The 23,471-nt window shown below is 36.3% G+C and overlaps 1 protein-coding gene across 1 annotated transcript in view; it reads right to left on the bottom strand.

The window, feature by feature from the left end:
- Positions 1 to 23,471, bottom strand: part of cacna1ab (calcium channel, voltage-dependent, P/Q type, alpha 1A subunit, b) — a 149,880-nt gene that overhangs the window by 44,050 nt on the left and 82,359 nt on the right. Inside the window, exons 6-21 of the mRNA XM_016239385.1 lie at positions 15,841 to 15,932; positions 15,608 to 15,760; positions 15,332 to 15,519; positions 15,111 to 15,214; positions 14,112 to 14,227; positions 13,906 to 13,941; positions 13,731 to 13,817; positions 13,381 to 13,587; positions 12,508 to 12,620; positions 12,209 to 12,321; positions 11,578 to 11,709; positions 11,383 to 11,455; positions 11,079 to 11,196; positions 10,193 to 10,260; positions 9,995 to 10,101; positions 382 to 432 (exon numbers count right to left, since the gene is read on the bottom strand). Of these exons, the coding sequence (XP_016094871.1) occupies positions 382 to 432; positions 9,995 to 10,101; positions 10,193 to 10,260; positions 11,079 to 11,196; positions 11,383 to 11,455; positions 11,578 to 11,709; positions 12,209 to 12,321; positions 12,508 to 12,620; positions 13,381 to 13,587; positions 13,731 to 13,817; positions 13,906 to 13,941; positions 14,112 to 14,227; positions 15,111 to 15,214; positions 15,332 to 15,519; positions 15,608 to 15,760; positions 15,841 to 15,932 (1,758 nt within the window). The remainder of the gene's footprint in view (positions 1 to 381; positions 433 to 9,994; positions 10,102 to 10,192; positions 10,261 to 11,078; positions 11,197 to 11,382; positions 11,456 to 11,577; positions 11,710 to 12,208; positions 12,322 to 12,507; positions 12,621 to 13,380; positions 13,588 to 13,730; positions 13,818 to 13,905; positions 13,942 to 14,111; positions 14,228 to 15,110; positions 15,215 to 15,331; positions 15,520 to 15,607; positions 15,761 to 15,840; positions 15,933 to 23,471) is intronic.

Genomic DNA, 23,471 nt, shown 5'->3' with positions numbered 1-23,471 from the left:
TGAGCAATGACCCAGAGTGAAAGAAAATGATAGTGTCCCTTAGTCCCCAGCAAGAGAACATGGATGTGGCTCATGAATTCTGTGAAGGGAGTGATGACATACTGAATAGCATTGAGGCATGTTCAGACAGACAGATAGAGAGAGAAAGGCAGAGATGGATCGAGACCAAAACAGCGAAACAAGCAGCCCTGTGCCTGCAGTCCTGCTGTGGAAGAGACAGTGTGCGTCATCACAGCCAATGATACCTCAGCGTTACAACACAAAACTGCAGCTACAGCAGCTGGAAACACAAAAACACCCATACAAAAACATGTGTAAGGCGGAAAGCAAAAGAAAAAGGGATACAGAATGAAAAAAATGAGTAAGTAAATGAATAAATACCAGTCCAGCAAACTGTCTGTGGCATCGATACGTTCAGATTTTACTGTAACTCTGAGGAGAGGGGGTGAAACAAGGAACATAAAAACAACGCTGCCACAACTATCACAGAAAATAACTGACAAAGTGAACAGGCTACACAGTGACTTAAGTAAGTGTAGGGATAACCTAGCATAAACCGGCTATTCCACTTTTCAAAACAAGCTTTACTTCTTAAACCTACTTGCTGACAGACTAACCAAATTGTAGGTTTGTGCCAATCCTAAAATTGATCAGACTAACCATGATTTATTCACTAAACAAAATGGATTTATGCACTAAAAATCTTCACTATAAATGTGTAATACCATGTCCGGTAACACTTTATAATAACTTTCATTAATAAATCATTAACAAATATTATATAATGCTTAACAGATCATATACAGTTAGTTAATATACAGGTACATCTAAAAAAAACTTAGAATATCATGAAAAAGGTCAATATTTTTTGTCACTCATTTCAGAAAGTGAAACCCATATATTACATAGATTCATTACACAGAGTGAAATATTTCAAGCCTTTATTTCTTGAAATTTTGATGATTATGGCTTACAGATTCTCTATGGGGTTCAAGGTCAGGCGAGTTTGCTGGCCAATCAAGCATAATAACACCATGGTCTTTGAACCAGCTTTTGGTACCTTTGGCAGTGTGGGCAGGTGCCAAGCCCTGCTGGAAAATGAAACCAGCATCTCCATAAAGGAAGCATGAAGTGCTCTAAAATTTCCTGGTAGATGGCTGCGCCCACACTTCCAAATGTACCAAAAGCTGGTTCAATGACCATAGTGTTACTGTGCTTGACTGGCCTGCAAACTCGCCTGACCTGAACCCCATAGAGAATCTATGGGGTATTGTCAAGAGGAAGATGAGAGGCACCAGACCCAACAATGCAGATGACCTGAAGGCCGCTATCAAAGCAACCTGGGCTTCCATTACACCTGAGCAGTGTCACAGGCTGATTGCCTCCATGCCACGCCACATTGATACAGTAATTCATGCAAAAGGAGGCCCAACCAAGTATTGAGTGCATAGAAATGAACATACTTTTCAGAAGCCTGACATTTCTGTTTAAAATATCCTTTTTTTATTGATCTTATGTAATATTCTAATTTTCTGAGACACTGAATTTTGGGTTTTCATTATCTGTAAGCCATAATCATCAAAATTTCAAGAAATAAAGGCTTGAAATATTTCACTCTATGTGTAATGAAACTATATAATATATGGGTTTCACTTTCTGACATGACAAAAAATATTGACCTTTTTCTTGATATTCTAATTTTTTGAGATGTACCTGTATATTCACATATCTAGAAATATGAGATAATATGTTTACTAATGCACTTATTAATCATTATCTGATGATTAACAGATCATTAGCCCCTTTCACACAGTAATTCCAGTAAATTGTCGTAAAATTACCAGAACGACTTTACCGGTAAATACAAAAATGCACTGTTCACACAAGCAAGGACGTTTCGGCTTTTTATCGGTAAAGCACCATTCACACATCTGTTTCAAAATACTGGTAAATTCTGTGACATCATTAACTAGAAATGACCTCTTAATGACCTCTTAGTACCTTTATGTGCAGTCATCTCGATGGCAAAATGTGTCCCTAATGACCTGAATTCACCCTATTTGCACATCTTTACAAATCATTTATTAATCATTTGTTCATGTTTCTGCAATACCCAATCTAAAGCAGAAACTATTCATCATTTGTAAATGTTCATAAACATTTACTAATCTTTTAGGATCTTTATGGACATTGGACTTTTAGCTGCTGTAACAACATTTGTGTAAAGGGTGGTTAGTTAAGTTTATCTAAATGCTTGCTAAAGACATCACGCACATTGTAATTTGGGTGAAAAACATGTTTTTATTGCCTCAACACTTATGTTAGTATACTACTGTATACCATTAAACAGGATATTCCTTGAATCATACATCAACAGGAGAAAATAAAAATTTTTTTCAAGAAATTACTTCATTTATCAAAACAATCTAATATAAACAGAATGAACCATGTTCCCGTTTAGTAATCAAAATGACCCCTGTACACCGTTGACCCCTTAACCAACCCATAAACCTACCCATACCACCAAACCTGTCCCTAACCATACCCATATCACACCCCAATAGCAGCAAAAGTGTTGTACATAAACAAACGTTTTTAATCACCGTATAACATCTGTTAAAATCATTGGTAGATTTTCAAGATGTGCATGATCATATGAATTAAAAGTTTAATGACAGAATCATACATCAACAGGAGAAAATAAAAATTTTTTTCAAGAAATTACTTCATTTATCAAAACAATCTAATATAAACAGAATGAACCATGTTCCCGTTTAGTAATCAAAATGACCCCTGTACACCGTTGACCCCTTAACCAACCCATAAACCTACCCATACCACCAAACATGTCCCTAACCATACCCATATCACACCCCAATAGCAGCAAAAGTGTTGTACATAAACAAACGTTTTTAATCACCGTATAACATCTGTTAAAATCATTGGTAGATTTTCAAGATGTGCATGATCATATGAATTAAAAGTTTAATGACAGTTGTAAGCATTTTAATTTACATGAAATAATAATCTGTTAATCATTAGGTAATGTTTCATAAGTTTATTAGTAAACATTATTCCATGGTCTGTCTGAATACTGGATTCTGATTGGCTGGCGTGTATGCAGTAAAACCGTTTAAGGCACAGGCAGTTCCAAGTCAGTTTAATCACCGTTCCATATTAATGCGCTGCTTTAATTGATGCACACACATACACACACAGAGAGAGAGAGAGAGAGAGAGAGAGAGAGAGAGAGAGAGAGAGAGAGAGAGAGCGAGAGTGTGAGAGATCGCAGATTGCACAGCACACACACATAAACTTATTATCAACGCTTTCCAGCGATTTTTATTAATAAAATAGCCTAGATACGAGATCGCTACATTATATTCCTCAGCAACGATGGTAAAATGGCTGTTTCTGAAGTAATTGTTTGTAGAGAGAGACGCACAGACGCAGCACACAACTGTCATCTCTCCCTCTCTCTCTCTCTCGATCGATAATTAATTGAAATACATGCTATATTTCATTCAAATAAATGTGGTCTTACCGCACTATTTCATCGCTGTGTCTGATTTGAAGCGGGCAGAATGCTAGCGCTAACGTGCCGTAACTGACGAAAATAACTGTCATTTTTACTCATTCGGTCAAATATTGTGCTGCAAAGAGCAATACTAGTTTTAATTTGTCTATAACTTGGCAAATGACCATGGAATAAGTGGGATAATCAACGGCTAGCCGTGCATTAAAGGATTTTAAATGCACGACGTGGAGGCAAAGAACCGCCCGACGCGAAGCGGATCCCTTACCTAACAAGCAAATTATCTCATGTTTTCAGATGTTTTAATATATATTAACTAATGATCCATTAAGCATTACATAATGTTTGTTAATGAGTTATTAATGAAAGTTATTATAAAGTGTTACCTTTGAAAATTAGACTGGATTTCCATGAAATAAACACATTTTAGACCACAAGGGGCCCGTTCTTCGTACGCTGCTAACTCAGTTAGCTGGATTTGATTGTTGACGATTTGGCATGATCTTGGATTGTTTGGTTCTTCGAAGCTCATCCCGGAGTTGCTGTCATAGCAACAGGTCCGTAAGCTTAAACCTGCTCGGGAGCAGGCTTATTTCATGTAAACAGGATTAGATTGCATCTTTTTAAGCAGAATTGATACTTAACATCTGTCCACTACCACCGCTACTTTATTACAAGAGTACCCTACTAATCCAGGGACAATAATTTAAAATGATAATAATAATTTAAATTTTTTTTTTAAGATAATATAATAATGTTGTGTAGTCTTTAATACTATAGACACAGCCAGTTTTACTCACTGAAAGATTTATTAGTCATAAAATGATTACTTCATAACTGTATTCGAGTCTTACACACATGCTGTACAGATAATGTAGAGTCGTGCATTAATTTGAGTGCTGGCAGATATTATGGGAGTGGCTTGATGGAGCGCAGGAGATGCAGATAACATGATCTTGACCCTTAAGAAACTTTCATTAATGCTGTCAGGTAACAAATCTTTTCAAATATAAAATTAAATGAATTGCTAATTACTACATTGAAATAAAAATGTAAAGCCTGTACAAATATTAGAAATCGTGAATATAAATAATTGGGAATCATGTAAAGAATTAAAATAAAATAAAAACAGTGCACATTTCATTTATCTATCATAGCATTTATGTAGTTTTGTTCGCTTGGCTGTTTCCTTATAAAAGTCAAAAAATTGGTCAAGTTTTTCATCAGGTGTCTTTTTTTTATTTTATGATGTCATAACGTTGCTGCCGCCAGCCAATCGCTGCATTGCTGATCGTGGTTCCGAGTATCATAATGTTTGTTAATGAGTTATTAATGAAAGTTATTATAAAGTGTTACCTTTGAAAATTAGACTGGATTTCCATGAAATAAACACATTTTAGACCACAAGGGGCCCGTTCTTCGTACGCTGCTAACTCAGTTAGCTGGATTTGATTGTTGACGATTTGGCATGATCTTGGATTGTTTGGTTCTTCGAAGCTCATCCCGGAGTTGCTGTCATAGCAACAGGTTCATCTCGGATGTAATAAGCGACGTACGAAGAACGGGCCCCAGGGTCCGTTCTTCATATGTGGATTATTCAGTTAGCTGGATTTTATTGTTGGCGATTTGACATGATCCAGGATTGTTAGATTCTTCGAAGCTCATTCTGGAGTTGCTGTCATAGCAACAAGTCTGTTAGCTCAAACCCGCTAGGGAGCAGGCTTATTTCAGGTAAACAGGATTAGATTGTATCTTTTGAAGTGAAGGTGATACTGAAAGTCTCAGCCACTGCTACTTTATTACAAGTGTACTTTACTAAACCAGTAAAAAAAAAAATATATATATAATAATTTAGACATTATTTTGAAAGTAATTAAAATGTTGCGTAATCTATAATAGACATGACCAGTTTTACTCATTAAGAGATGCTGTGTGTGTGTGCATTTTGGATGGGATAAATGCAGAGCACTAATTCCGAGTATTGGCCACATGTCACGTCACTTATGTCTTAAGACTTTAATTAATTAAATTAAAACTTTAATTAATGCTGTCACGTATAACTGCAAAATTAAATGAATTACTAATTACAATACTCTTGAAATTGAAAAATACAAAGCCTGTAAAATTCTAGAAATGGTGAAAAATGTGGAATCGCTTAAAAAAACATTACACATTTTATTTATGTATTAGACCTTTAATGTCATTTTGCTGGCTAGGCTGTTTCCTTGATCTTAATTATATGATGTTATTACATTGCTGTCTCTCCAACCAGCCAATCACTGCACTGCTGATCATGGTTTCTAGTAACAATATATCTGCCCTTTCCAATGAGCATGTCAACACGGAGTAATCTCAGACAACTTAATCCAGATATTTTAATCAAATTCTCTAACTTGTTTGAAGAACAAAATTAGCCAGAGATCAGTTATCAGGATTAAAAGATCTGGCATCTGTCAAATTATCTCAGATGTATTAAGCGAGGTACGAAGAATGGACACCAGATATAAATACGGCTTAGATGCATAGATTCGACCCATTTAACAGGTGCATAATTTTAAGTTATAACAGCCTGAGCTGGTGACAAACAATAACAATTCAGTGAAATAATCTAATCTGCAACCAATTTTCTAGACCTCTAAACATGAAAAAAATATATAAGAAAAAAAATTCTTATTTCTTTATAAGAAGAAAAATGTAAATAGTCTATTCTTTTCACATTTATCTTGACTGAGGGGGCAGTTGTGTTCAACATCAAATATATTCTGCTCGATTTTGTGACATTGTGCAGCATTTTTGTTGAAAGATAAAGTGTATCGCTGGAATGCCTGGTTAAGTCACAGTGTAAGTGTTGATTGTAATACTCAAACATACACACACAACAAAGTAAAAACATTACTGACCACTTCTTGCAACAGAATGAAGTAAATGAGGAATTAAATGCCTTCACATCACATACAGATACCACACATTCAACCGTAGTTCAACTACAAATTTTCCTTATAATGTGTTTTAAGGCATGCCTTCAAAACACACAATCATATAAATATTCATGGTACTTTTACGGTACGTTTTGGTCTTTTTTGGGCTTTGCCTGTTTATGCCTGTTAATGCAAGGAAAAGAGCTTAGTTCTGCAAAATATCTATTTTTGCATTCTTTGCAAGAAAATAAAGTCATATGGATCTAGAACAACAAAGTTTGTTGTTTTAATTTTTGAGTGAACAGAAATGGAAATGGTCCTAAGGGGGTTACAAAAAATATATATATAATAATTTAGACATTATTTTGAAAGTAATTAAAATGTTGCGTAATCTATAATAGACATGACCAGTTTTACTCATTAAGAGATGCTGTGTGTGTGTGCATTTTGGATGGGATAAATGCAGAGCACTAATTCCGAGTATTGGCCACATGTCACGTCACTTATGTCTTAAGACTTTAATTAATTAAATTAAAACTTTAATTAATGCTGTCACGTATAACTGCAAAATTAAATGAATTACTAATTACAATACTCTTGAAATTGAAAAATACAAAGCCTGTAAAATTCTAGAAATGGTGAAAAATGTGGAATCGCTTAAAAAAACATTACACATTTTATTTATGTATTAGACCTTTAATGTCATTTTGCTGGCTAGGCTGTTTCCTTGATCTTAATTATATGATGTTATTACATTGCTGTCTCTCCAACCAGCCAATCACTGCACTGCTGATCATGGTTTCTAGTAACAATATATCTGCCCTTTCCAATGAGCATGTCAACACGGAGTAATCTCAGACAACTTAATCCAGATATTTTAATCAAATTCTCTAACTTGTTTGAAGAACAAAATTAGCCAGAGATCAGTTATCAGGATTAAAAGATCTGGCATCTGTCAAATTATCTCAGATGTATTAAGCGAGGTACGAAGAATGGACACCAGATATAAATACGGCTTAGATGCATAGATTCGACCCATTTAACAGGTGCATAATTTTAAGTTATAACAGCCTGAGCTGGTGACAAACAATAACAATTCAGTGAAATAATCTAATCTGCAACCAATTTTCTAGACCTCTAAACATGAAAAAAATATATAAGAAAAAAAATTCTTATTTCTTTATAAGAAGAAAAATGTAAATAGTCTATTCTTTTCACATTTATCTTGACTGAGGGGGCAGTTGTGTTCAACATCAAATATATTCTGCTCGATTTTGTGACATTGTGCAGCATTTTTGTTGAAAGATAAAGTGTATCGCTGGAATGCCTGGTTAAGTCACAGTGTAAGTGTTGATTGTAATACTCAAACATACACACACAACAAAGTAAAAACATTACTGACCACTTCTTGCAACAGAATGAAGTAAATGAGGAATTAAATGCCTTCACATCACATACAGATACCACACATTCAACCGTAGTTCAACTACAAATTTTCCTTATAATGTGTTTTAAGGCATGCCTTCAAAACACACAATCATATAAATATTCATGGTACTTTTACGGTACGTTTTGGTCTTTTTTGGGCTTTGCCTGTTTATGCCTGTTAATGCAAGGAAAAGAGCTTAGTTCTGCAAAATATCTATTTTTGCATTCTTTGCAAGAAAATAAAGTCATATGGATCTAGAACAACAAAGTTTGTTGTTTTAATTTTTGAGTGAACAGAAATGGAAATGGTCCTAAGGGGGTTACATACTGTATGATCAGGCAGGTTTAAGCAAGTCTGCTGAAAAGTGAATTAGAGTGGATTTACTCAAATACGATGATAAAGTTAAGCTGACAGACTAAGCTAAACTCAGCTAAGCAAGGCAAAAAGCATTTAAACCAGCTACAGTACCAGATCAAATTAATGTAACATAAGTCATGGCCTCTTACAGTAATAAAGTTAAAGTGTGAACTATATTATGTCTGTTTCTGACATTTGTAAGGATAAAAGAAACTCAGATACTTTGATCTCCTGAGAAACAGACAATACACTGGCATCTTCAAGACACCCCACAGAGGGGTGGTGCAGGAAACGCCTCTCTCACATATGCATCAGTGCCTTTTCATCTCCTCCCTCCACTGGATTCACTCAGAATGGTCAATAGTATAATGTTCTATATGATTGCAAATAAGATTTACAGTCATGTTTGGTTTCATTTGAATAGTCTCAGGGTGAGTGGTACAATGGTTTTAATCTTACAAAAGTAGACTAAAAGATAATACAGATCCTAAGAGTTAAGAGATACTTTGATTACTGTAGAGGGTCATTCCATGCAAATTACCTTCTGTTCCCATTGAGGTGTAAACCATCCAGGCCTGGGACCTGGGTTAATGTAAATTCCAATTGTTTGTACATGCCTCCATTTGGGGGATGTTTTATTTTGGTTTTGTATTTAAAGGATTGTAGCAAAAGGGTCGGCGTGATTCTGTAGTCAGAGAGCCCGTAGTATGGAATGTGTCCACACACAGATTAAGTTGTACTCAGTTAAATTTAACCATGCATATTGTTTCAGCATTAATTAAGTTGTACGTAGTTATACTAACTATCGGGGTCTAGACAAGGGGTTCTAGAAAAACCGCTGATTAATGTTTGGAGCGTTAATTAAGTTGTACGTAGTTATACTAACTATCGGGGTCTAGACAAGGGGTTCTAGAAAAACCGCTGATTAATGTTTGGAGCGTTAATTAAGTTGTACGTAGTTATACTAACTATCGGGGTCTAGACAAGGGGTTCTAGAAAAACCGCTGATTAATGTTTGGAGCGTTAATTAAGTTGTACGTAGTTATACTAACTATCAGGGTCTAGACAAGGGGTTCTAGAAGAACCGCTGATTAATGTTTGAGCATTACATTGGTAACTGTAGGGGGCTAAACAGACCTACTATTTAAAGCATATCAAATAGTATTAGTCACAAACCTCTGGCTAAGGATCAAAGGAGTTTGTGTGACAGATTCCTAATGAACGAGTAAATATAAGTAAAGAGTTAACTAGAATAATCAAATGTCAGAATAATTAGAGACCGACAAACAACCAATTTGCCTTTCAACCTAAATTTGAGGTCATACTAAAATGGAGTCAGATTTGAGTTAAACCTAAATTGAATAACTCTGCGCGCTGAAAAGACCGAACACGCAAGTAACCTTCATCCACCACTGGATACCTTCCTTGGGCCAAGTGCGTGGACCTTACACATTAATGTGTAAGTGTATTAGGGCTAATTTGCATATATATGCACATTCATGGTTTTTACGTGTCCCGGAACGTCAGAGGTGTCTTGTAAGAATTTCACCTTTTGATCATGAATATTAATAAAAACTGGGTATGGCTTCATTGCTATGGTTTGTGTGTTTCTGAACAAGCTATTACTTTTGGGCACAACACTGGCAAAAAAATTTAATAAAAATAATAATAATAGTAAATGTTTAGTGATGCTATGCTAGTGGCAAAAAGGTGTAAAGGTAAAGATGATGATTGCTAGCATGTAGAGTAACTCACGCAGCAATAGATAGGTTGGCAGCAGACAGTGGGCTCACTTCCGCCACTTCTTTCGCTTTCTGGAGTGCAATCTTTTGTGTTGTGGCCTCCTCTACTTCCTGTTCATCCTAGAAAAAAATAAAACATTGTTGGGCATTAAAAAAATTTGTATGAAATTGACATGAATGGTGTATCTTAGAAAGAGAAACTGTTTTTAACCTTAGTTAGTTCCTGAGCATTGGCCAAGTTGTCCACAGCGATAGCCAAGAATACATTCAGTAGTGTGTCTGAGAGGTTAGAGTTAAGAAACAACTTTAGAAAAACAAGGCTTGTGTTTTATAATGTGTGTCTGTATCCTGTAACCACATCATAAGTGGACAGTGCTAAATATACATGACTGGATCTCTCAAAACACATTCAAAGGTAGTCAAAAATGAATAGTACTGCAAATTCAAACTGCACAACCTCATGTGGGTAAAGTAAAGGACAAGTATATTTGGAAGAAATAATGTATTGATATTTCCCCCCACATTTAATTTAATTTAAATTTAAATTTAAATTGTATTGTATTGTATTGTGAAAACCTGACCTAAGTAAGTTTGTAAGTTTGTAAGTTTGCTGTAAGATTTTTATTTTTTGAAAGAGATTAATATTAATATTCAAAAAGGATGCATTAACTTGAACAAGTGACAGTAGACTTTTACCTTGTTACAAAGTGTGAAAAATTATATTTCAAATAAATCCTTTGAACTCTCTATTCATCAAAAAATCCTGAAACAAATGTATCACAACTTCCACAAAAATATTAAGCAGCATTGATCAACATTAATATATGTTATAATAATAACAATGTTTTTTTGAGCCCCAAGAATAAATTCTAAAGGATCATGTGACACTGAAGACTAGAGTAATGACTGCTGAAAATTTAGCTTTGCCATCACAGCAATTAATTCCTTTTTTAAATATTTTAAAATAGAGAACAGTTATTTTAAACTGTAATAGTCCTTAAAATATTACTGTTTTACTGTATTTATAATTAAATAAATGCAGTAGCGTATGTAGTAATGAAAATGCTCATGTGATTCTGTGTGGTTAAGAAGGATACAGTTGCCAAAGAGTGTAAGGACAATGAAGAATATGGAGAAGACCATTCCTTTGTCCACCCCTCCCTGAGACTTAATGCCGTCATACATCACTACGTTCCAATCCTCTCCGGTTAGAATCTGAGAAATACACAGTCTATTTTAACACAAAAAAACAGAACTCCATGCATATTTGATCCGCACACACATAAGCTTGTTTAAGTAGAATTAGCTATTTTCTTTATCTTTACATGCCTTAAAATGCTATGCAGACAGCTCACTAGGTTTTAGAACAGATCTATTGTCAAACCAACATAACCAGTCTACCTGAAACACTGTCATAATGGCAGCAGGGAAAGTATCAAAGTTTGTGGGAGGAGTGCCTAGCTCAAAGTTAAACCTGGCAAAAAAGAAAACATCAAATGGTCTTTTACAACAATAACATGTTATGCATAGTGATTGGTCATTTGTATCTGAGAAACTGAATAAAGTGTTGGCAGCAGGGTGTAAATCTATACTGACTGTCCACCGAACAGCTGCATCCCGAGAAGAGCAAAGACCACGATGAAGAGGAAGAGAAGGAAAAGCAAACTGATAATGGACTTCATGGAGCTCAGAAGCGACACTACTAGATTACGCAAAGATGCCCAGTATCTGAAAAAGACAGAAAGAAATCTAGTATTAAAAACTGTGAAGAAACAATGACACTTTTATACAAATAGTTCACACAAAAATGAAAATGAAAATTGAGAACATATTGCTTAGATTTGCAGATGGCTTAAATTTCAGTCTTTTCTTCACAAAAATCTATCGTATTGCTTTAGAAGACATGAAATACAGTGTTTGGACTACTGCTTCTGTGCTTTCATGATGCTTTTTTGTTATTTTTAGACCTTGACAGCCCCAGTCTCCATTGACTTTCACTATATGGAAAAGAACAGCATGAACATTGGGCATAACATTTTTTCCACAGGTATGAAATGATGTAAGGTTGAGAAAACTTTTGCTTGAACTATTCTTCCTATCTAAACAAACCCAACCAAAGACATGAAAAATCAGCAGTGTAAACTTGTACTCGTTTCAGATTCCAAAAAGAGGACAACACAAAAACTGATGGACGACGCATAGGTTAAATTAAAGCACCGCAACGCACTTGGTGACTTTGAAGATCCTAAGCAGTCGGAGAGCTCGTAACACGCTGATTCCAAAGGATGTCCCTGGCTTCACCATGGCCCAGAACACCTCAAATATGCTGCCAACGATGACCTGAAACAAGCACACAGCCAAATCCCAAAACAAATAAGGAACACTCTGAGGACTGGCTAACAAGGACTTAAGTCTGGATCTAATGTAGGTCAGCGGCTTGCGGAGGTTAAAATCAGAGGCAGAGAGAAAAAAGCAAAAGAGAGGGAAAGTGAGACTTTAAATGGGCCAAGAGAGAAGGGCACTCACGGCACAGTCGAAACAGTTGAAAGAGGAGTGGAAATAAGGGCGCGTCCCCAGTCCGTACATCTTAATCAGCATCTCTGACATAAAGAGGCCTAGGAAAATGAACTCAGCATAATCTGTAGAAAAAGAGAAAAAGAGACAAGACAGATAAAGTTGGAGAAAAGGAAACAGAGGGTGTTTACTGACAACAGAGAAATCCAAGAACTATTTGAGGAGAGAAATGGAGAATGGGACAGGATGCAGGCCAGATTTGAAACTATTGGCACTTTTCCACTGCATTGTACGGCACGGTACGGCTCGGTACGGTTCACTTTTTGGGGGTTTTCCACTGGGTACAGTACCTGGTACCTGGTACTTTTTTTAGTACCACCTCGGTTGGGGTTCCAAGTGAACCGTACCGTTACCAAAACGTGACGTGTAAAAACCGGAGAGAATTGTCACTACCTGCGTCACTGAACTTGCGACACAAACACAACAGAACCGCTAGATTTAAATCAGCACAGCCAGCGAAGGATCGAACGCAACTGTTTTGAACAAGCACACCTTTTTTAACAACCAAAAATTGGCTGTTTCGTTGTCTGTTGAGGAAGTACAGATGTTCCTCTCGTTGATAGTAGAGGAGCGGATCCAGCGAGAGCTTGATGGGGCGACGTGGAATGAAAACGTTTTTCAGGAGTCGCGGCAATAGAGGCGGCGCAACTATAACGACATGTGAATAATCCTGTCCACTCTAAAGCGGTACTGAACTGCCGTGGAAATGCAAAACGAGCCGTGTCGTACCGTACTGAGCCGTGCCAAGTCGTACCACACGGTGGAAAAGTGCCATATGTCTCCCATAATAACAAATGTAAAAACAAACAACTTAGGTTTACTCACAGAGGAAGTCCGACAGTAGTTCGGGCTGATCGTAGTGTACTACAGCCACACACAGTGTGTTGAGTCCCACCAGGCTAAGGACAGTCCAGTAGAACGCCTGAGTCTTTACAATCTTTCGAATCAAGAAGCGAAGACGTCGCTCTTTCTTGCTAAATGCAGTCCCATCTCCCTTTCCGCTCTTTATGCTCCCACGAGCAAAAGGTGTGCCTAAGAATATACACACATAGCAGTACAACATCTGGCATGAATACTACAGGATCTTTAAGTATAAGCTATTATGTGATTCAAAAGACAGAAACATTTTTATTAATCAAATGAGTTGTCTTCCTTAGGATCTGAATGATTCTTACCAACTGCGTCTCCCATGTGGTCCTCTCCTTCTTCTGGATTTAACAGGTCAGCTTTGTTTTTCTTTATGGTGGGCCTGCGACAAGTTCCTTCACAAAAACACATTCACTGTGAATGATTACTGCATTTTAGGCATTAAATGGGAAAAGCACGACACAGGAACATTCATACTGTTACCGGTGCCATCGTCGTCCTCGGCGAGTATGACTTCCTCTGGAAAAAAAAAAACTGAAAAATGCTTTATTCATACTAGATTTGAAGTTTCCATTATTTTCACTTGAATCTTCTTTATGCAAAAACACCAACAGGTCCAAAATAGTCAATACATTCTGCAGGAAATAAATTTTTATTTATACACTTGTGTATGTGTTTTATGCACATACCTGCTTTACAGATCCACTCCAGATATCCATTGAGCTCTCTCTCAATCTGCTGCTGACGTTTGAGCTTGAGGAACTCGCTCCTGTTCTCCACACGCTCTCTTTCTTTGGCAAACTCACTTGGGGGGCGAGGATGGGGTGTGCGGGGAGGAAGACAGACAGGAGGACAGAAAGATACCTGTATAGTTAGCAACTTACTAAACTTCCAACATTGTTTTATACTAATGAAGGATGGATGAAATAATAGATAGAACAAAAGATACAACAGAACAATAAAGAGGGAGAAAGATATAATTATAGAACAATAAACAGATAGACAAACAGATAGAACAACAAATGATACATTGATAGAACAAAAGAAAGAACGATCAAAAGAACGACTGACAGAAAAAGAGATCTATAATTAGACTGATGGAACAAATTATACTGACAGAAGGATGGATGGATGGATTGAGGTCAGATAGGCAGATAGATAGATAGATTTAGTTAATAAAAATAAGAACAGAAGAGCAAATTACAAACAATAGGACAAATACAATAGAACAAAAATACAAATTAAATAAACTAAGTTGTTCAGTTAGTTGGTTTATTTAACATAGTAAGAAATAATACAGAATAACTAAAACTGCATAACTAAAACACTAAATAGTCTTCATAGAATGAATTAAATATGAACTGTGTTTGTGTGAATACTCCCCACAACAGGCATTTTGACACAATTGTGTGTATCTGACCATTCAAGCGTATATTTTTATTATACTTTATTTTCGTGTATATAACTATGTAACGTGTATATAACTATATAATAAGTAGTAGGCTACTGTGCTACGTGGATATATTTACATACCGCAAAATAAACAATATAGCAAAATACCGTTGTCACAATATATAACGTCATACCGCCCGGATGGATGGATGGATGGATGGATGGATGGATGGATGGATGGATGGATGGATGGATGGATGGATGGATGGATGGATGGATGGATGGATGGATCTTACCCTGAGAGGACACCCAACACCAGATTAAGCATGAAGAAGGATCCGATGATGATGAGGGGAACATAGTACATCCAGTTCCAGGCACTCCCTAAGGCATCATTGCTCTGTAATACACCCACATTTACCCAACATTATCATCTAGAATCAAAGTCCAGTTTAAAAAACAGAATCATAGTTAAATCATCGCCTTTAACTCGTAATTACTATTACTATTAACTTACGTAATAAAGCATATCAGTCCAACCCTCCATGGTGATGCACTGGAAAACAGTGAGCACGGCAAAAAGGACGTTGTCGAACTGTGTGATGCCATAGTTTGGCCCGAGCCAGTATTCAGAACACACCAACCCATTCTGACACTCTCGAGCTGGAAATTCCTCACCACAGGGCTGTTCATCAACCATTTCGCCTGGATAATGTAAATGCACAGGGTTTTGTAAAAGGCATACAATTTCAAAGGTCAACTGTTTTTCGTTTGTCTTTTGAGACAAGCGCACCTGTGATATTGTCGAAGCAGGTGCGGTGGAATTTGCCCATGTAGAACTCCAGGCCAATGATGGCAAACATAAGGATGGCCACAAATAAGAGCACACCAATTTGCAGTAGTGGAATCATAGCCTTCATAATAGACTTCAGCACCACCTGCAGGCCTGGAGAGTAATGGCACTATTGTATGTAGTGTAAAGAACTCTGACAGACATTGATAAACTCAGACAGACAGAATACTTACTTGGAATTCCTGACACCAGTTTTAGCGGCCGCAACACTCTGACTGCTCGCAATGTCCGCAGGTCTAATTCTGACCCCACGGAGGACAGGATACTGGAGGAGAAACAGAAAGAAAGGAGACAATTTTATTATATGCCATTAAAGTGGTTTATATTCTATTTTCTGCTCTTCCATTTGTATAGAGCCATCTGTGTATCAGCAATTTTTTTCTCCAAATTAGGACATCTCCATACGTCCTAAATTTTGTCATTTAGCTACAGCAAAGTACAGTCACAAGCAGACACATTATCCTGAGAAGAGCTCAATCGCAGGTAAATAATTGATCAGACACTGCTCTGTTCTCACATCACACACTGGTCTGATCATCTGATCGTATTATATGCCATTAAAGTGGTTTATATTCTATTTTCTGCTCTTCCATTTGTATAGAGCCATCTGTGTATCAGCAATTTTTTTCTCCAAATTAGGACATCTCCATACGTTCTAAATTTTGTCATTTAGCTACAGCAAAGTACAGTCACAAGCAGACACATTATCCTGAGAAGAGCTCAATCGCAGGTAAATAATTGATCAGACACTGCTCTGTTCTCACATCACACACTGGTCTGATCATCTGATCTTTAAATGTGAGTGTGTGTGTATATGAGTGCACCTGTGTGTCAGGTAGCACATTTGGTCAGGGTGCTGCATCCCTCTTTTAACACACACACACATATATATATTTATTTAAAACCATTTACACAAACACACACACACACACACACACACACATATATATATACAGTATATTTACATATATCCTATGTGTATATGAGTGCACCTGTGTGTCAGGTAGCACATTTGGTCAGGGTGCTGCATCCCTCTTTTAACACACACACATATATATATATTTATTTAAAACCATTTACACAAACACACACACACACACACACACACACACATATATATATACAGTATATTTACATATATCCTAATATATATATATATATATATATATATATATCAGTGGCGTTCCATCCATATAAGCTGCGAATGCTCCACATACCCAGGCCATTTGAGAGAGTAAGTTCACGGGATAATTCATATAAACATGATTATAAGTTGATCCCTTGTCCTTTGAAATTTAACTTATAGCTTAAAGAGTTAGGAATAAGTACGTACAATGATTTATTTGCGAAACAGCAGTAATTTTCTTCAAATCTACCAGTTGCGGTTGCTTCCAGGCAAGCGGATTCTCCACAGCTTTCTCGCCTCCGCTCGGTTGCTATGACTCGTCAGGATTATAGCGCATTCTCAGTGATTTGCTGGTCTGCGGCTGATTAATGGGCGAGGTAAGCTATCTGCAAAGCGCTCGCCCAAGCGGAAAAATGTGCTGTTGCTGTCAGATCTCGATTGCCGAAAATCACATTGTGTTTGATGCAAAACCAACTCGACTAAATCAAAAGAAGAAAACACTGTAACTGTATATTTTTGTTTTCTCAAGCAAAGCAAATTTTAAAAGTCCACTGAAAACATATCTTCTTACATTTTTGGTCATAGACAACGTATGTTGAAGATATACGTTATTGTCAACGTTATTGCCTAAGCGGTAAATACATTTTTTTTTTAATTAAAAAGTGGGCTATATACAAATTTTAATAATAACAAACATCATATTGTTCCCTTTGTTTTGCGTATGCTCATGTCGCTTACAGTTAAAGTCCTTCTCTGATTTTATTATTGTTTGCAAGATTGCAATGTTACTTTGCAATATTTTTTATATTTTTTGGTATTTTGCATGGTCTGTTATTGGAGTAGTGTCACCCGGGTGGGAATTTGAACTCCTATTCACTCAGAATAAAAAAATCTTATCGCAGATGCAGAGACATAGAGCGGGGGAATCCCCCCCATCTCCCCACCCTCTGATTACGTATCATAACGTAACTACGTGTAAACGTTATTTGGCGATTTTTACTTGGAAAACCAGCTATATTTGTCTTGCATTCGAATAATGGATAAACTTGAAACGATAGAAGAATTGGAGATTAATTTAATTTACAAATAAGGTAGGAAATGAGCATACTTTTAAATCGACAGCTAAGTTTCTTAGCTATTTGTCATCTGTGATCCCTTTTGAGTATCCTAAAAGCCGGGGGGGCTTTTACTCAGCCCCCCCCGGCTTTTAGGATACTCACTCAGCATACCCGGTTAAAAAAAGTCACCGCTCGCCACTGATACATATATACAGTATATATATTTACCTCTTTTGAAATAAACATTTTATTTCCTTCATATGCACCTCAGACATTAAATATCTGAATACAATCATATATAAGCACACATTCATTTACATTCACATATATATATATACATACCTGTGTGTGCCCATATATACATGCACATATTACATGTGTTGTGTACATAGTAAGGAGAAAAAAAACCTGTTATATAATTTAAAAAATAAAAATTACACTTCTTTATGTATATATATATATATATATATATACACAGAACTTTACAAAAGTCTTAGGCCATTAGTATTTTCACCAACAACAAAAAATGGTTTTAAGACAGTTATGTAGCGTCTGGACCACTCCAACACACAATATATATTTTGTTAGCTAGATTTCACAAATACTTTGTAACACCCCAGGACGCCGAACAAGACCCTGGTTTCATGGTAACCCGATACATTTACAACCTTGTGGAATGCGAGCCGGCTCTCATTCTGCTTTCTCCAGAAACAAGGGGTAAAAATGCACAGGAGAAATGGACTGTTCTACTAATTAATTCATAGGAAAACCTTCTTTGAATGAACACCCATTTTCTTCAGGCCAGTGTGTATATTATTGCTGTGTTGTATTTAATCTGTTGTATTATAGACTATTTTTATCCGTGCTTACGATAAACCACACATTCATATAAGTAACTATTTCATGTCTAGTATCTATGAATTCGCCTTCCTATGATCGAAACAAGTGTGTATATTATATGCTGATACCTATGCAACATATTGATGTTCTAAGAATCGGTACTAATTTGTGCCTCAACACTCCAGCGAATTACATATGCAAAATACCATGCTTACAGACAAAGACTCATAAAAATCCTCAGTATTTCCAACCTCCCGCTTGGGATTTCAGCCTTCCTCATTGGACGAACCCATCTTGAGAGGCGTGAATCTCTGCAGGCTTTAAAAGGCCACACTCCATGTGACCCGCCCATGTCGGTGGTTCAGGGAGATGCTAAGATGAAGATGTGAGAAACGCTCCAGGATACCAAAGCTCGTGCCAGGCTCCGGCCTAGTCCTTTTCATTCATCAAGTGATTCTGACTCAAACTAGCTCTTTCTCATCAACCAACTTCAGCAAGATCTTGGGGCCTTAAGATTGCATCAGGAATCTTTTTCAGACATACGCAAGTATCAAACTTAGTCGATTTAATTGATGCATTAAGTATCAGTTACACCTTTTTACAAAGGTGTGTTTGAACTCAGAATCTGACGTATCCCTGAAGGCTTTGATCTGTTGAATATACATGCAAAGTGTTCCATAAAATCCATTCTTTATGCCTCTTTCTATGCTGAGTTAAACTTTAACCCTTTCCTATACCAACTGTATGTGTGTGTGTGTGTATGTGTATGTTAGACCGGCTTAATGTGTTTATGTAGTATGTTAGACTAGTTTAAGTGTTTATGTAGTTAATAAAACCTTACTTGTATCACACTTGACGTGTTCATTGTTTACTCATAACCGGAGTCAATAATCATGCAGATTTACGTTACAAACTTATAGAACGGCTTTTAGGAAACTCACTCAGCATACCCGGTTAAAAAAAGTCACCGCTCGCCACTGATACATATATACAGTATATATATTTACCTCTTTTGAAATAAACATTTTATTTCCTTCATATGCACCTCAGACATTAAATATCTGAATACACTCATATATAAGCACACATTCATTTACATTCACATATATATATATATATACATACCTGTGTGTGCCCATATATACATGCACATATTACATGTGTTGTGTACATAGTAAGGAGAAAAAAAACCTGTTATATAATTTAAAAAATAAAATTACACTTCTTTATGTATATATATATATACACAGAACTTTACAAAAGTCTTAGGCCATTAGTATTTTCACCAACAACAAAAAATGGTTTTAAGACAGTTATGTAGCGTCTGGACCACTCCAACACACAATATATATATTTCCATCTAGTAAGAAATATCAGTTTACATTTCTTATTTTTGCCATTTATTGTAATAATCCAGTGAGATTATTATCATTCAGTCCGTCTTGGATTACATGAAGACCAAATCCAGAAGAACTGTGGCAACATCTCCAAGACACTTCAAGAAACCTACCTGTAAAGCTACCTGAAAAACTATGTGCAAGTGTACCTAGGACAAAAACGTTTTTAAACAAAAAAAGGGTGGTCACACCAAATGTTGATTTGATTTAGTTAAGTTAAGTTATAAGTTAATTGATAAATAATTTATTTTATTTAGAGCACTGGCTGTTGTCAGACTCCTTGTGCAAACAAAAATCTCACTGGATTACTGCAATTAATGGCCAAAGGAATGTTTGGAAATGTAAACTGATATTTCCCACTGACACACAACAGCAAATGATAGAAAAATAACTGGCTTAAAATAATTTTTTTTGTTGGTGAAAATACTAAAAAAGACTTTTGCACAGTACTATATATATATATATATATATATATTGATCTTCACATACAGTAACTTTACATTTTCTTATAATATCATCCAGTTTACGGCATTCTTCTCAGTTGTTCCAAAACCATTTCTCCTGAATAAGGGCTCTAACAAAAGCTGTGTTGATGGACCACCGCTGTTTGTCGGAAATATATATATATATTTTTTGTTTCTCCTCAACCCACCAATGATGCAGGACTCAATGAGATGTGTCCTGGATGCAGTGTGAGATTGGTTAATACAAACGCTTGTTGGTGAAAACAATGTCTATATATATATATATATATATAAAAATAACTAATTATAAAGAAGTGTAATTTTATTTTTAAAATTATATAACAGGATATATGTAAATATAAATATATATATACTGTATATTTACATATATATAAATATATATGTGTGTGTGTGTAAATGCTTTTAAATAAAGAATCAACAAAACCATCTGTCTGACTGTCTATCTATCTACCTCTTTTTCCATCACTTTTGCACTCTCTTCTGCTGTTGCCTGTATATGCAGCGATGCCAATGTTGCTAAGAGCTCATTCATTAGTGGTTATGATATAAAGTGGCAGCCAATGGCTCAGTCAATAGGCATTTAACTGCTCTGCCATCACATGCAGCAAACACCTACGTAAGCTAAAAGAAAAGAGAAAGAATGGATGGACATTTGTTAGAGACTGGACAGAATGCAGCAAACTCAACTCCTGACTCCTTCTCTAATGTCTTCTGCTTTTTTTTTTACTTCCTGTTAATCCGTTCAATTGGCAAGAACACTGTGATGAATTTGATCAATGATCAGAATTATATTAGTTATTTTGTGATGTCACAATAATCTTTTGAGAATGAGATGGCGCCAACACTCAATAATAACCTATAGGATCTGTCTCAAATATTCACAACCAAACCTAAATGGAAAACTCGATCACAGAACAGCAGACCGTTCCCTCTTTGACCAAACCAAGGTTAGATACAGTATTTGGATAATACTGTCAGTAATTCATTTACATATATCTACAGTCTCACGTAACAAATACACCTATTTATGACCCATCTTGCATGATCAATAAGCCCAAAACAGGTGCAAATATACATTTGACACTTAAAGAACTGATTTGAAATCAGGACTAAAGTGCTTTGGCTGCTGATACAATATCGGTTTACACTTTATTTCGTGGAACAGTGGAAACTTAGATGCGGGAAGGAATAAACTGCCTCCAGGTCTGGCAGTGAAGAACACTTTATGTACAGTAAGTGCAGTCAGGATAACAGAGCACCGCTGACTGCGCTGATATCCTACTACACACTAAAAGGCTTGCGGTAAATGGAACAGTGGACTAGCGTGTGTGTGTGTGTGTGTGTGTGTGTGTGAGAGAGAAGGAGGGCGTGTGTGCAAGTTTCAGACAGATGGAAAGGGAAAGAGACAGTGAGAGTGTGTGTATACGTGCAAAAGTTTGAAGAGAGGCTGCAGACCCTGCGTCTGGGTTAGAATAGAAAAGCGGGCCTGTCCACATCTATTTGAAATCTTTGTTGTGAACCGTCAAAGAAAGTGCCTTTTGTAGGAAACAGGATGTTATTTTGAACACAGCATTAACACCAACTGACCAAAACAGAAATAGTGAAATTTATATGATTGATAAATGAAACTTTAAATTACATTTTTATTTTTTCTGAAGAACATAATGTGAGTTTGAGTGGTGCTTGCCCATAAAAAAATATAGTTATCCAGATACAGCTGTGTGTTTGCTAAGATGTGTTTTTTTAGCGCAGTGCTATTCAGTTGTCAGTTGGACAAATAGCAAAATAGGGTGGTACCCTTTCAAAAGGTACACATTTGTACCTTTACCCCTAAAGGGTACATATAAGCACTTTAAAAGTACATATTAGTATCTAAAACGTACATATTAGTACCATAATGATAACTTTTTTTTCTGAGAGTATATATTTAAAATAATATGTTTCAATAAGTAATGTGCATTTCCCAATGTTTCATACTGAATACATAGTTGAAGTGTACCCATTATTGAGAAATGCCAATAAAATGGTTAAAAACTATTACATTTAAAACAGCAATATTTATTCAAATTTAAAAAAATATACAATGCTAGAGTTATTTTAGAATGTTTGTCAAATGAGTAAGAAAAAAGTAAAACTGTGTTTTCAGTGCCATTTGTGATTCAGACACCCTCATTCTCTTAACTGCTCAATAAATCTCTGTATTTCTCACAGTGTTTGATGAGGTAGTCACTGCCCTCTCTCTCAGCACCAACGGGAGAGTCCTGTGAAGGGAATAAAGTGTGATTTGGTAAACTCTGGAGAGGACAGACTGAAAGACACACAGTTATCCCTGAGAACGACAGAGCAACGGAGAGAGGTAAAGGGAAAGAGAAAGTCCCTCGGCCCCAGGGAGAGGACGATGACAGGGTGAGATAGAGGAAGGGAGCGAGGGATTCACAGGAGCGACAAGGCCTCCGTCTGCTGGGGAAAACCTGACAATCAATCAGAGTACACACATTGACCGAAAGGGGTTCTCTTTTTACTTTCCCTACACCAGTTTATCACTCCTTCTCTCCTCTATTGCCCTGTAGGTCTTGTTTTTGTAACATCACACATAATAATCAGAAAATAAGCGCCTTCAAAAGACATATCACAACCCACATTTGTAAAATGATTGAGAGATAGAGAGTATTTCCTGACTCGGCCGTTTGGGAGAAAGGGTGTGACTACGTCTTGTAGAAGTTAGTGAATGGCTAATATTGACTATAGTTTATGTGCCTATATGTATGTGTTTGATTATACATTTAGATACATATGTGTATATGCTTTAAAAATGTTTCCAAGAATAGATTCTGTCTCGCTCATTTGCTTTAAAAAAAAAATTTAAGATGAGGATGACGACCGTGGAAGCCTCTCTCC

The sequence above is a fragment of the Sinocyclocheilus grahami genome, unplaced genomic scaffold, assembly GCF_001515645.1.
Source record: "Sinocyclocheilus grahami isolate Dianchi unplaced genomic scaffold, SAMN03320097.WGS_v1.1 scaffold20.1, whole genome shotgun sequence".
NCBI lineage: Eukaryota > Metazoa > Chordata > Actinopteri > Cypriniformes > Cyprinidae > Sinocyclocheilus > Sinocyclocheilus grahami.
The sequence above is the reverse complement of the archived record's forward strand: the minus strand, read 5'-3'. Positions and strand labels throughout refer to the sequence as shown.